Source organism: Aotus nancymaae, unplaced genomic scaffold (assembly GCF_030222135.1).
Source record: "Aotus nancymaae isolate 86718 unplaced genomic scaffold, 86718_ANA_hifiasm-v0.15.2.pri h1tg000089l, whole genome shotgun sequence".
Taxonomy (NCBI): Eukaryota; Metazoa; Chordata; class Mammalia; order Primates; family Aotidae; genus Aotus; species Aotus nancymaae.
This window is the reverse complement of record NW_026988504.1, coordinates 8,660,851-8,674,351: the sequence shown is the minus strand read 5'-3', so window position 1 is coordinate 8,674,351 and position 13,501 is coordinate 8,660,851. Positions and strand designations below refer to the sequence as shown.

Below are 13,501 nucleotides of genomic sequence, written 5' to 3'. Positions count from 1 at the left end.
CCACCCAGAGGCACCTGCTGCAGTGCACGCAGCGCCCATTGGAACCTGAGGCTGCCAGCCGCCGCCCTGGAGACCCCAGAGACGGGCGGGCAGGCGGGAGGCAGATGCGTGTGCCCCTCGGGGCAGCGTGGCTGGCGGGGCGCGCCCTAAAGGACAGTGGCACGGGGAGCGCGCCGCGAGCTGAGGGGCGCGGGCGGGCGCGCAGGAGTTAGCGAACTGACGCGGAGGCGCCGGGCGGACGCATGGTCGCGCCGAAGACCGCAGGGTGGCACAGACGGGCACACACCGCACAGAGGCGCAGGCTCGGAGGCCTCCCGGGCAGAGGCAGCCAACTGTCGCCCGCAGCGCGGGGAGGGGCGGGCACCGGGGGCGGGGCGGCGCCGTCCAGGCCTTCCCTATGCCCCGCCTCCGGTCAGCGCCCTTGGCCGCCGGCGCGTTGTTGGTTTCGGGTTGTCAGGCAGCGGGCGAGGCTGCAGGCAGCGGGTGGACGCGACCCAGCGGCGGTGGGGGTGCGGCTGGGCCATGCCCGGTGGCGCGCCCTGAGCCCCTCCACCTGCCGCAAGGATGAAGGACAGCGGGGACTCCAAGGACCAGCAACTCATGGTGAGAACCCCTGAGACCTCCTCCTCACCCCGCTCCGCGGTCTACTTCACTCAGCCTCCAGCAGACAGAGAGGTCTGGTCCCCTCGCCGCCCCACTGACGGGACAGGCTACGGCCAGGGCCGGGACTCTTCAGAGCAACTTTCCCCAAGTCCTGCAGGATGGGTGTCAAGAAGGGACCATGGCCTTTTTAGACTTTCCTGAGCCTGAAAATTACCCCAACTTCAACTTCACCCCCACCTATACCCCCTCTCATTGGGGGACCCCGCCCCCAGACCCTGTGCAGATGAATCTCCGCTCTCTCATCCAGAAACGCCAGGGGCAGGGAGGAAAGTGGGGGTTTCCCCGTTAACCAGAGGCTGCCCCAGTCCTGGTGAGGTCAGGAGTTTAAAGGGATTTGGGGATCACCAGTAGGCAGACAAGGGCCCCTGGCGCCAGGATGGGCCCGGAGTGCCTAATTATTGGGCTGCAACACAGATGCTGTCTAAGTCCTGACTCTAAATATTTCAGAGAAGTGCCAGATGCAGCTACCACAGAGCCCTGGAGTCTGGGACAGATGGGGAGGTGAGAGTGGGGGCTGTGGGGGAAGGTTGAATTCCTGATCATCAGTGGGGCCGGGGCCAGAGCAGTAAGGGGCATGCCTCAGTGACCTGGAGGCCACTACTGGGCTGTGGGTGAGTGGGTGTCTCTCTCAGAAAGCCCCTTCCTCGTCCTCTAATTTTTGAGAAAGGCCCTCATCACCAGAAGGTGGGCAGTAAGGTAACCAGAGGATAATGTCACCCCCAGAGTCCCTACCTGTGAAGGATGGGCTTGCTTCTCCAAACAAGAGCCTCGACTCCAGCCCCCAAGTAAGGCCTGGGCTCTGGGACATCGTCTCTGGCTGTTTAGAAAGTGTCCCTTTGAAAATGGTTGGCCTTGGCGTTTGTTGTGTGCCCCTGAGGGCAAGAAGTGGCATTTGGCTGAAGAGATCAATAAAGGTCATCTGTCGGGCAGTGGCAGTCCCTCTGAAAGTCCTTTTTTTGGGGGATGGAGTTTCACTCTCTCACCCTGGCTCTGGAGTGAAATAGTGCCACCTCGGCTCATGGCAACCTCCGTCCCCCCAGCAAGCGATTCTCCTGCCTCAGCCTCCCAAGTAGCTGGGATAACAGGCACAAGCCACCATGCCCGGCTAATTTTTGTATTTTTAGTAGAGACGGGGTTTCGCCATGTTGGCCAGGCTGGCCTCGGACTCCTGACCTCAGTGATCTGCTCACCTCGGCCTCTCAAAGTGCTGGGATTATAGGCATGAGCCACTGCGCCCGGCCTGAGGACGTCTTCACTTGGCCAGAGGGCCATTCACTCTACCCCCCCACACTCAGCAGGTCTTTCTCTCTGTTCAGCAGAAGACATGCTCCCCACTCCACCCTGTTCTTTGGGGACATCCATGCACGAGATAAGAGCCATTTCTTGCTGGCTGGCGGTCAGACAGAGGCGGGGGCTCTAGGTGACACTCTCCTTGGTAGGAATGTGGTCACAGGCTGTTAGGATGACAGGGGACACTCCCTGCTCCATCCCACCTGCCAGGCCTCATCCCAGAGCCTGCTGTGTCTGCACCTGCAGCTACGGCACATCATTCAAGTAAACACAGACAGGCTGCTCCAGTGCCAGGGCCCCAAGTTCAAGCCCAGGGGAGCTGTGAGTGTTTTATTTGGGCACGAGGCTGAGGCAGGCTGGAGGAGCAGAGAGCTCTCTCCCCTGGGGCTCTCCCAGAGGCCAGGGCTCCCGGGGAACCTCAGAGACTCAGACACAGTCCGCCACTCTGGGGACCTGTTGCCCTCTGACCTGGGGCAGGGAGGGCTTGACCTAACCACCCACAGAAGGAAGGTAGGGGTTTCCCGGTTAACCAGAGGCTGCCCCAGCCCTCATGAGGTCAGGAGTTTAAAGGGATTTGGGGATCACCAGTAGGAAGACAAGGGCCCCTGGCGCCAGGATGAGGCCCCGGAGGAAGGGGCTTGCCGAGAGAGACACCCACCCACCCACAGCCTACTGGTGGCTCGAGGTCACTGAGGCCTCCCCCTTATTGCTTATGACAGAGGCCTGAGCTAGCTGAATGCTAGAGAAGGCAGGGGCTTGCCTGGGTTCTCTCTGAGGCCCGGCACAGTCCTCTCCTTCTAATCCAAGGGGCTTGGTTTTCCCTCCCAGGTGGCGCTCCGGGTCCGGCCCATCAGCGTGGCAGAGCTGGAGGAAGGAGCCACCCTCATCGCCCATAAAGTGGATGAGCAGGTATGCGGGGCTCCGCAGCAGGAGCTGCAGGGCAGAGAGGTCTGCTTAGATGGCTCAGCTCACCTGGGGGGCAGGAAGGGCCCCTGTGGCTTGCAGCACCATTCTTCCTCTACTCACTGAACTCTTGGCTGTGCTGTTGATGACACCATCAAGGAAGCTGGGGGTTCCTCTTCCAGGAAGCCTTCCTAGATTGATCCAAGGAGAACTGGGAGCTTCCCTATCCTGGGTGGGCCCTGATTCTTTACCCATTGCTTGACTTTCCCCCCTAATATGCCTGTTACCCACAGAGCACATATATACATGGTCAAGAGCTAAAGCTCGTCTCTAGGGCGTTCATGTGTGACGAAGTCCTCGGCTCTCCATTTGCAATCTTGGCCCTCATGTCACCAGGATGAGGAAGGCAGTACACACATGGCAATCGGTATTCATCAAGTACCAGCAGCATGGTGGGCACTGTGCTAGAAGCTGGGAAACTGTCCTCCCCCCATGACCTTAAGTCTAGTGTGGAGAGATGAGGCGTTCATCAGAGAATTGCATCACAAACAAACATGAGTTTGCAGCTAACGAGGGCTGCAAAGAAATGCTTAGTGGCATGAGAGGCAGGAAGTTGGGGGTAAGACCTAAACCTGGAGGTCAGGGAGGGCTTCCGTAGGAAACTGTGCTTGAGCTGAAACATGAGGGCTGAAGAAGAGGTCATGAGAAGCACGCATGAGGGGAGAAAGATTGACCTGAGGGGCTTGCATGTGCAAAGGCCCTGTGGTGAGAGGGGCCGGGATGTGATTGGGTCGCTGAGAAAAGGCCAGTGTGGCTCAAGCAGGAGAGAAAGGGGCAAGAGGTGTGAATGGGCTGCGCTAAATCACATGCTCTGTAGACTGTGGCCAGGACGTTTGTTGGGGTAGGCAGCTGAGGACTTGTGCTGGAGTGGGCACGGGCACAGTGTGGGGGCAGCAGGGGCAGGCTTGGTGGCCAGGTAGGAGCATCGTGGTCATAGGCTCTGCCGATGGCTCGGAGACGTTGGGTGGCACTGTCTAATGCAGCGAAAGGCACACACGAGCACCTGATGGGCCTGGGCTCAGGTCCCACGGCCTGGACTCATGAAGCCCAGGGTCCCTGATAAGCAAACCAGAGGCGACTGGCATAGCCTCCAATGCCTGCCTACCTCTGGGCTCCCCAGGGGCTGGGGCCCACTCCAGCCTCTTTCTTCAGCAGAGATGGTGGGACTGTGGGCACAGTGGAGCCATTGGTACCAGCATCCTCATTCCTTTTCCCGTATTCTGTCTTGGAAAAGGGTGGGCTTCCTCAAAGACCTTGGGGAAAGCAGGAGATGGCTGGGAAGACCCTGTCTAAATGGGTCAGACCCAGCTGGAGCAGAATGAATGCATGTAAACAGTGGTTCGAGGAGGTTCTGCTGTCGGCCGGCTGTGCAGCCTGTCGGGGGTTGCTTCCAGGAGCTCCAGGTGCCTCGTGTGTAAGTGGAGATGGTCACCACAATGCCTTCTTTAGAGGGTCTTCGTAGGCTAATGTATGCACAGGCTTACCCAGTGCTTGGCACAGAGGAAGAGTTTCATAGATGTCAGCTATTGACGTCTGTTAGAGACTGAAGTTCCCCAGGGCTACTGGATTGGCCCAGGAGCCGCAGAGCTCAGGAGGAGAGGCCTCCTTCCAGGCAAAGCCACTCTCTGTTTGTGCAACTTGTCCCGGAAGACATCAGTCCGTGGGGTTGGGACAATGCTGACTCTCTCTGCTACTCCTGGCTCCTGGCCTGTGTGGGGGCTGATAAATATTAACTGATGCTGATGGAAATGCTCCCTGTCAAGGAGACAGCCCATTGTGAGCCCACACACAGCAAACACTGGCTCCTTTCTATCCCTGCATGTGCAGCGGGAGGGGCTCCCTCTCTGGATCTGACCTAACCCAGCCAAGATATGCCTCCACCTCCAAGAAGGCGTCCGAGCTGGGCGGTTCTAAGAGGGCTGTTCCTTTGTCAGCTGGAGGTGCAGAGAGGCTTGTCTGGGCTGAGACTGAGGAGGGCTTTCCATGCAAACTCCTCACGGGCTTCAGGCCCTAAGCTCCTTCTGTCCCCAGAGGGTTCAAAGATCGGCTCGCACCAGGGACCCAGCCCCACCCTTCTAATGGAAGCCTGCGGTTTAGGAGCAGCCACAACTCCCAGGCTGGGACCCTTCTAATAACAACTCCATCCCTCTGACAAATAAACGCCTGGCAAGCAGGAGACAAGATATGCGAACCCAGGAAGTGAAATAGACACGGACACCCCTTACCCTTGTCCCCACCCTGACCAGTCCCCCCACCTCCCGACCTTCACCCACTCTAGTGACCCTGTAGCTTGTCCAGCCCTGGTCCAGAGGGAGGCTCGGGGTCCAGTCCTCACCAGCTTCACTGATGGGGCAGCTGGCCCGTCGAAGCTCTGCCCCTCCTAAGGCCTGGAGGCCCCGTGGGCAGGTGGATCTGTTTGGGAGCTGAGCCAGGACACGTGGGTCCCGAGTGGGCAGAGGTGGACCGAGGACGCTGTAACCCACTGGGCTGGGCCACTGTGAGGGGCCCTAGGACAGCCTTACTTAGTCTGGGCATTGTTCTGGGGACACCTTGTTGAGGGAGATTGTCGCAATGAGGCATGGCAGAAGGGACATTCCCACAGGCAGCGAATCCTCTGGAACAGGAGCCCCGCGTGCTTGGATTCTGGGGAAGCTGGAGTTCGGGTTTGGATTTTTTTGTTTTTGTGAGATCAAGTCTCACTCTGTCGCTCAGGCTGGAGTGCAATGGCATGATCTCTGCTCACCGCAATCTCCGCCTCCTGGGTTCAAGAGATTCTCCTGCCTCAACCTCTCATGTGGCTGGGATTATGGGCACACGCCACCATGCCCGGCTAATTTTTGTATTTTTAGTAGAGACGGGATTTCGCCATGGTGGCCAGACTGGTCTTGAACTCCTGACCTCAGGTGATCCACCCACCTTGGCCTCCCAGAGTGCTGGGATTACAGGCGTGAGCCACCGCACCCAGCTGGGTTTGAATGTTTAATGGGGACAGTCCAGGTGCCTTGGAAGGCCCATGATCCCAGGGCCCCATTCAATTCTGTTAGTAGTCACAGTGCCTTCTTTAGAGGGTCCCTATGGTCTAACGTAGGCATAGGGCATAACACAGCACCTGGCATGTGTCTATGTAGGGGTTAATAAAATGTGAATGTATCTCAAGGGCCGAAATGTGGGATGATTTCAGGTCCCAGAGGTAAATAAAACCTGGCCCTCGAGCCTTACCTGCTCCCTCTTCCTGTGTCAGAGTGCTCAGGATGGTTCCCAAATGGACACGTGTGTGTGTGTGTGTGTGTGTGTGTGTGTGTGTTCCTGGAAGCGTGGTAGGAGCTCCTGGGGTGAGACCAGACGCTAACACTTAAACACGGAAAGTGGGGAAGCAGCAGGCGGGCCTGGTTTCATTTACCCCTGGAGCCCGAGAGGAGCAGGGACAGCCTGAGAGGCTGGTGGGGCCCCAGCCTTCCAGGTGGGGGAAAACTCTACAAACCAAATAGCCGCCCCCCATTCCCCATCCCTCCCAAAGCCTGCAGCCCGCGGACCCCCCTCCCAGCTCTCCCAGGCTGTGTTTGTCTGCAGGATTTAAGTCAGCTGACCATGTGTATAATCCCATCATTAGCATTTATCTGCTGGAAACCCAACTGCTGCCCCACACTGCCCCCAGGGTGTTATGGAGCCAGGTAAGGGTTCCCACTAGCCCAGCTATGGGGCCTCGGCAGGGGGGCAGGGTGAGGGTGGGAAGGGAAAGAAGAGCGAAGGCAGAAGGGCCACTGGGGGAGATCGGGCCGGACAGTGACTGCTGAGATGGAAAGAGGAGCCCTGGGCTCCCGAGAGCAGAGAAGCCCTGGGCCCAGGGAACCAGAGCTCCCAGGCTGTCTCAGCCACGCCGTGTCCTGGCAGCACACTGGTGGGCAAGTTGAAACTCTCCCTGGAGCCTCTGCTTCCTCGTCAGAATACAGGAGAACAGGAAACCTGCCCCACCGGCCCCATCGAGAGGATTAAAGATTATGTAAGGGGTGCTGCAGCCATGCAACTGGGAGCCTGTTGGGAAACATAAATAAAGTATAAGGTGACAGATGCCAGGTGCCCGAGCCTGGGAGTGCTGTGGGAGCAGCTGTCTTGAGCCCACTTGCCTGCCTGGGGGCAGTGAGGTGGGAAACTCCCTGCACACCGACCATCTGGATGCATCTTGGCCCTGTCGCCCCAAAGAGCTGAGCTGGTGGAGAGTGGCTGGGGAGGGGCCAGGATTCTCACCCCTCCCCGCTTAGCCACCCCGTGTCCCCAGCTCCGCCCAGCCCCAGACAGCCACTGAAGTGCTTGCCATCTCCATATGGCTCTTTCTGGACATTTAATCTGAATGGAATCATGCAGTATATGGTCCTAATTTTTTTTTTTCAGACACAGTCTGGCTCTGTCACCCAGGCTGGAGTGCAGTGGCATGATCTTGACTCACTGCAACCTCTGCCTCCCAGGTTCTAGTGATTCTGTCTCAGCCTTCCGAGTAACTGGAATTACAGGCATGCGCCACCACAGCCGGCTAATTTTGTGATTTTAACAGAGACGAAGTTTCATCATGTTGGTCAGGCTGGTCTCAAACTCCTGACTTCAGGTGATCCACCTGCCTTGGCCAGCCAAAGTTCTGGGATTACAGGTGTGGGCCACTGTGCCTGGCTGGTCCTAATGTTTCTGAAGTTCAAGTTCATTCACATCATAGTTCCTATCAGAACAGTACTTTTTTTTTTTTAAGAGATGGGATCGGCCGGGTGCGGTGGCTCACGCCTGTAATCCCGGCACTTTGGGAGGACGAGGCGGGTGGATCACGAGGTCAAGAGATCGAGACCATCCTGGTCAACATGGTGAAACCAAGTCTCTACTAAAAATACAAAAAATTAGCTGGGCATGGTGGCACGTGCCTGTAATCCCAGCTACTCGGGAGGCTGAGGCAGGAGAATTGCCTGAACCCAGGAGGTGGAGGTTGCGGTGAGCCGAGATCACGCCATTGCACTCCAGCCTGGGTAACAAGAGCAAAACTCTGTCTCAAAAAAAAAAAAAAAGAGATGGGGGTCTCACTTTGTCACTGCCACCTTGAATTCCTGGGCTCAAAGGATCCTCCCACCTCAGCCTCCTGAGTAGCTGGGACTACAGGCACATGCAACCATGCCAGCTGATTTTTTTTTTTTGGACACGGAGTCTCGCTCTTGTCATCCAGGCTGAAGTGCAGTGGCTTCATCTCAGCTCACTGAAACCTCCGCCTTCTGGGTTCAAGCATTTCTCCTATCTCAGCATCCTGAGTAGCTGGGATTACAGGCATGTGCCACCACGCCTGGCCAATTTTTGTTTTTTTTGTGTGTTTTTAGTAGAGATGGGGTTTCTCCATGTTGGTCAGGTTGGTCTCGAACTCTCAACCTCAGGTGATCCACCTGCCTTGGCCTCCCAAAGTGCTGGGATTACAGGCATGAGCCACTTAGCTCAGCCCCAGTTTATTTTTAAATTTTTAGTAGAGATGGGGTCTGGCCATCTTGCTCAGGCTCGTCTCAAACCCCTGGGCTCAAGCGATCCTCCTGCCTTGGCCTCCCAAAGTGCTGGGATTGCAGGTGTGAGGCACTGTGTCCAATCATCTGAAGTTCACTCCTTTTGGTGGCTGAATAATGTCCGTGGTGTGGATTCACCTGTGTCATTTTTCCTTTCCTCAGTTGATGGGCATGTGGGTTGTTCTTACTCTTTGGCTGTTATACATAATCCTCTAGGTTGCAAGGATCCTCACACTTGGCATCTGGATGGATACAAGGAAGGGTAGATTTATGGGCCCATTCCCCCAGAGATTCTGACTCTGTGCGTATGGAAAGTGCCTGAGAATCTGCATTTTATAAGCTCCCTGGGTTACTCTGGTGAAGGTATCTGCAGACCCTTTGAGAGACACAACCCTAGACTATATTCTTGATTATACGTACTTCCCATCCTAAGCCTCCAGATCTCAGAATCCTGTAGCCAGGTGGGGATCTGATCAAGACGTCAGTCAGGTGTGGCTGCATCCTAAGAGCCGGCTGGGCTTTGGTGGCTTTATGAGCTCAGCAGGGTCGACTTTGGCCTTCTCCATCCAGCCTGAAGGCTGACAGGGTCCAGGGACAACCTTCCTGGGATCAACGGCTGCCTTTATTGAGGACTCCCAGGATGGCATGTTTACAACTAGAAACATGACCAGCAACAGATTCTCCTTTAAAAACAAAAACAAACAAAAAACAAACAGAAACAGCCTTACAAGGGTGCTGTCCACCTAGAATCAGGTTTTGTTGTGGTTCGTTTCTACCCATAAGAATGAAGGGGCTGTGGCCTGGCTCCCGGGGCTGCAGATAAAGCCAGAGCCAGACTCTCTGTTGAGGCTTCCTGAGTAGGATGGGGGTGTTGGTATGATATGATTTCTTCTCTCAAGGCTACAGCCCTGTAGATCTTCCTGACTTCCAACTGGGAAAAACTTGAGGCCCAGAGAAGTGTTGCAGCTTCCTAAAAGTCACAAAGCAATGTCAAACTGAGCCTCATTTGTGGCTCCCCCTCTCTCAGAGATTTTTGCCATTAGACTTGGAGGCTGTGGGAGGAATGGGCTAAGTCAGTGGGTCTCAACCAGGGTGATTTTGCCACCAGGAACATTTGGCAGTGTCATAACCGGGGGAAGGGTGTGACTGGCATCTACTGGGTAGTGGCCAGGGATGCTGCTCAACATTCTACAATGCACAGAACTGCCCCCACAGCAAAGAATGATCCGGCCCCAAATGTCAACAGTGCCAAGCTGAGAAAGCCTGGTCCATGCTCAGCCATTTGGAGGCCAGAAAGAATCCTGTTAAAACTGTAAAGCCGATAAATGCAGCTGCAGCTTAATAGTGTGACATGCTCTGTGCAAAATGTTTTTCACCTAGGACATGCTTGGGATGAGCCTTGTCCCCATTGGGGACACAGCTTATGCATGAGATCTCCTCTCCCTGGCCTGAGACCCCCACTTACCTACAGGATCTTGAGTTTCCAGGCTCAAAGACTCCGACTCCGTCTGGAACTCTGGAAAGGTCAAAATCTGCATTGAACTAAGAGCAGGGCTTGGAGAGGGGGCCGTGGAGGTGGAGCCTGGAGCTGCAGTGGCAGATGCATTTGGAGGGGCAGAGCTGGGGCATGAAGCTACGCGCCTCTCCTGTGAGCAAAGATTCCCCTAAAACCTCCCAGAGGCAGGCACCCAGTGTGCAGCAAGCAAGAGAATGCATTCCCTGGGAGGCGGTGAGAGGTGATGCCCACGGTTAAGGCTGCTTAAGGCTCCCGCCTGCTTAAGGCTGGGGAAGGGGCTGGCCGAAGCCCCACTCGGGTGTGGCAACACTCAGCTCCCTATGGCAGGTGAGCCTGCCTCAGATGTTGTATTAGTTTGCAAGCTGCTGTAGCAAAGTGCTACGCACCGGTGGCTTCGACAACAGCCATTTACTCTCTCACAGCAAAGCTCCCTGGGTGACTCTGGGAGTCACCCAGGAAGTCCGCAATCCAGGTGGCAACAGGGAAGGGTTTGCTCCGGGCCTCTCTTCTTGGCTTTATTTTTATTTATTTTTGAAACAGAATCTCACTCTGTGGCCCAGTCTGGAGTGCAGTGGCGCGATCTCGGCTCACTGCAACCCCTGCCTCCTGGGTTCAAGTGATTCTCCTTCCTCAGCCTCCCAAGTATCTGGGACTACAGGCGCACACCAGCTAATTTTTTATACTTTAGCAGAGATGAGGTTTCACCATGTTGGCCAGGCTGCTCTTGAACTCCTGACCTCAGGTGATCCACCCGCCCCGGCCTCCCAAAGTGCTGGGATTACAGGCATGAGCCACCGCACCTGGCTCCCCTTGGCTTTAGATGGCCATCTTCTCCCTGTGTCTCTTCCTAGCAGCCTGCCTGTATGCAGATCTGTGCCCAAATTTCCCCTTTTTATACCGACACTAGTCGTAGTGGGTAAAAGACTGCCCTTCTCCAATATGACCTCATTTTCCTCAACTGATTTCACCTGCAGCCACCCCATTTTGAAATAAGGGTCACATGCTAAGGCACTAGACATCAGGACTTCACAAGAGGAAACCTGGCGGGACATAGCCCCACCCCTAACGAGCAGGTGTCCCCCAGCCAGGCAGCTGTCTGTCCACTCATGTGCTTGGAGAAGCATGGTGGGCAGGCTGGGTTCTGAGACCCACAGCCTGAATCTGCCCAGCTCTGGACTCTGCAGGGCAGCTTTGGGTAGTTTACTTAACCCAACTGATTCCTCATCTCCAGGCCAGCGATAATAAGAGTACCCAGTCTTTGTTTGTTTTTTGTTCTTTTGAGATGGAATCTCGCTCTGTCACCCCGGCTGGGGTGCAGTGGCGCAGTCTCGACTCACTGCAATCTCTGCCTCCCAGGTTTAAGCAGTTCTCCTGCCTCAGCCTCCAAAGTAGCTGGGACTACAGGCGCTGCCGCCAAGCCCAGCTAATTTTTGTTTTTGTTTTTGTTTTTGAGACAGACTCTCGCTCTGCCACCCAGCTGGAGTGCAGTAGTGCAAACTTGGCTCACTGCAACCTCCACCTCCTGGGTTCAAGCAATTCTCCTGCCTCAGCCTCCCGAGTAGCTGGAATTACAGGCATCCTGACACCATACCCAGCTGCTTTTTGTATTTTTAGTAGAGATAGGGTTTCACCATGTTAGCCAGTCTGGTCTTGAACTCCTGACCTCGTGATCCACCTGCCTCGGCCTCCCAAAGTGCTGGGATTACAGGCATGAGCCATTGTGCCTGGCAAGAGTGCCCACTCTTAAGCTGTCAGGGAAAACATATGCCAAGCCCTTGGCACCGTGCCTGGCACAATCACCACTCCCCATAAACAGCAGCTTTATTCAGCAAGCATCCCTTGGGCATCTGTTGTGGGTCAACCAGGGGGGCCTTTAGAGGGAGGCTCAGAGGATGTAGAGGAGCCTCCCCAGCAGGGACTGCATGTGCTCACGGGGTGGGGGGTGCCTGGGTGAGTGGGGCCCGAGTGTGCTGGCCTCTATGGATGTGCACGTCAGTTCTCGGGACTGTGCAGTGAAGATCCCTGGCACGGAGGATAGAAGGCAAAACTCCAGTTCCCTCTTCCTAACCCTGAGTTTCTCACAAGAAACCCCAGTGACCTGAGCTGAGAAACACGGCCACAGCCTGCCCATCGCCTCTTTGCCTTGCTCATGCCATTGTCCAGAATTCTCTCTCCACTCCACCTCTCTCATTCTTTAGGACTCAATGCTGGTGCCACCTCTTCCAGGAAGTCTTCCTCTAGGGGCAGGATTGGGTGCCTCTCTGTGCTCCGGCATGTTCCTGGTTACAGTGTCAGAAGGCAGGAAACCAGGCCTCCCTTTGCCCTCTCTCCCTGGGACCTCACTCAGCAAGCGTGTTGACCTTGCCTGAGTGCCCCATGCTGGTCTCCTTGGCAGCTCAGAGCACCTGTCCCCACCCCACCACAGCTCAGCTCCAGCTCACCTGGTGGAGGGGCACAAGGGCTCCATTGTGGCTAGAGGGGACAGGAATAGGGTGATGCTCTAGAGGGTGGGGCGGGGGCTGGAGCCCAGACAGTGGAACCCAGACAAAGCCCTCTTTAAACAGGGATCGTGGCAGCTGTGCTGACAGTGTACTCCAGGAGCCGGTTAGCTAAAGGAACCGAATGCCCAGGGTGCTGTGAACTTGGCAGTGTCTGGAGGTTGTGTGAAGGTCATGGGTGGGGGGATGGGCATTGGTACATGCTGCTCACCCTCCTCAGCACCAAAGGTCCCCCACCCACAGGGTGCTCCTCAGGCCACTGGTCCTGCCTGTGTCCACAGGAACACTGGCATTGAGATGAGAGCGGGTGCAGCTGGTCGGGTTCCGATTGCGTCCCATGGGGACCTCTGCCGGGGGGACTAGGAGCCAGGTTTTATCTTCAGTTCAGTCTGAAACTAGAGCAGAGCTCATGCTGCTATCTTTGGGGCCTGGGACAGGGACCAGATCCTGGAAGAGGCTCGCTGTGACCACCTAGCTTTTGGCCAGCTAGCAGGGTGCCTGAGTGAGTGGCCTCATTGTTTTCCTGGCACAAAGCCCCCTGGTCCAGCCTATCTGCAGCCTCTCCTGTAACTGGCTGACCTGGCATCCCATCTGATTGGAAAGACTTCTGCATGAGGCTGCCAGGGTCCGGCCTCCTGGGAAGCCACCCCACTCTTCCCTCCTCCACTGAGAATCCCCAAAGGGGCCTTGCCAGACACCTGAAGGTCATAGGTTAGTTTTGATGCAATGAGCACAGGTATAACCTACCGCAGGAGTCCAGGTGGTGAAGGAAGGGGATTTGACCCAGGGCACACGTAGAATGCTGAGGGAGTCTGGTGGGAGCCCCCAGGCTATCATCCTCCTGGGAATGGGTGTCCTAAATCCGCAAGCTCGATCTGGGTAGACCCACAGGGACCCTCGAGCGTCTCCTGGATCCACAGAGCCCGGCTGCACTCACAGCTCTGCTGCCTGCTGCCCCCTCACCAGCCTCTCCCCACCCCCGAGCGGCCGCCTCTCATGCCTTGTCTGTTCCCAAGCCCTTTTGGGAACTGTCACCAGCCCTGGCTCTC

At 56.3% G+C, this 13,501-nt stretch overlaps 1 protein-coding gene across 1 annotated transcript in view; it reads left to right on the top strand.

Moving 5' to 3' along the window:
• The first annotated feature begins 447 nt into the window (after positions 1-447).
• Positions 448-13,501, top strand: part of KIF19 (kinesin family member 19) — a 29,518-nt gene continuing 16,464 nt past the window's right edge. Inside the window, exons 1-2 of the mRNA XM_012453788.2 lie at positions 448-603; positions 2,782-2,862. Coding sequence (XP_012309211.2) covers positions 565-603; positions 2,782-2,862 — 120 coding nt within the window. The 5' untranslated portion in view covers positions 448-564. The remainder of the gene's footprint in view (positions 604-2,781; positions 2,863-13,501) is intronic.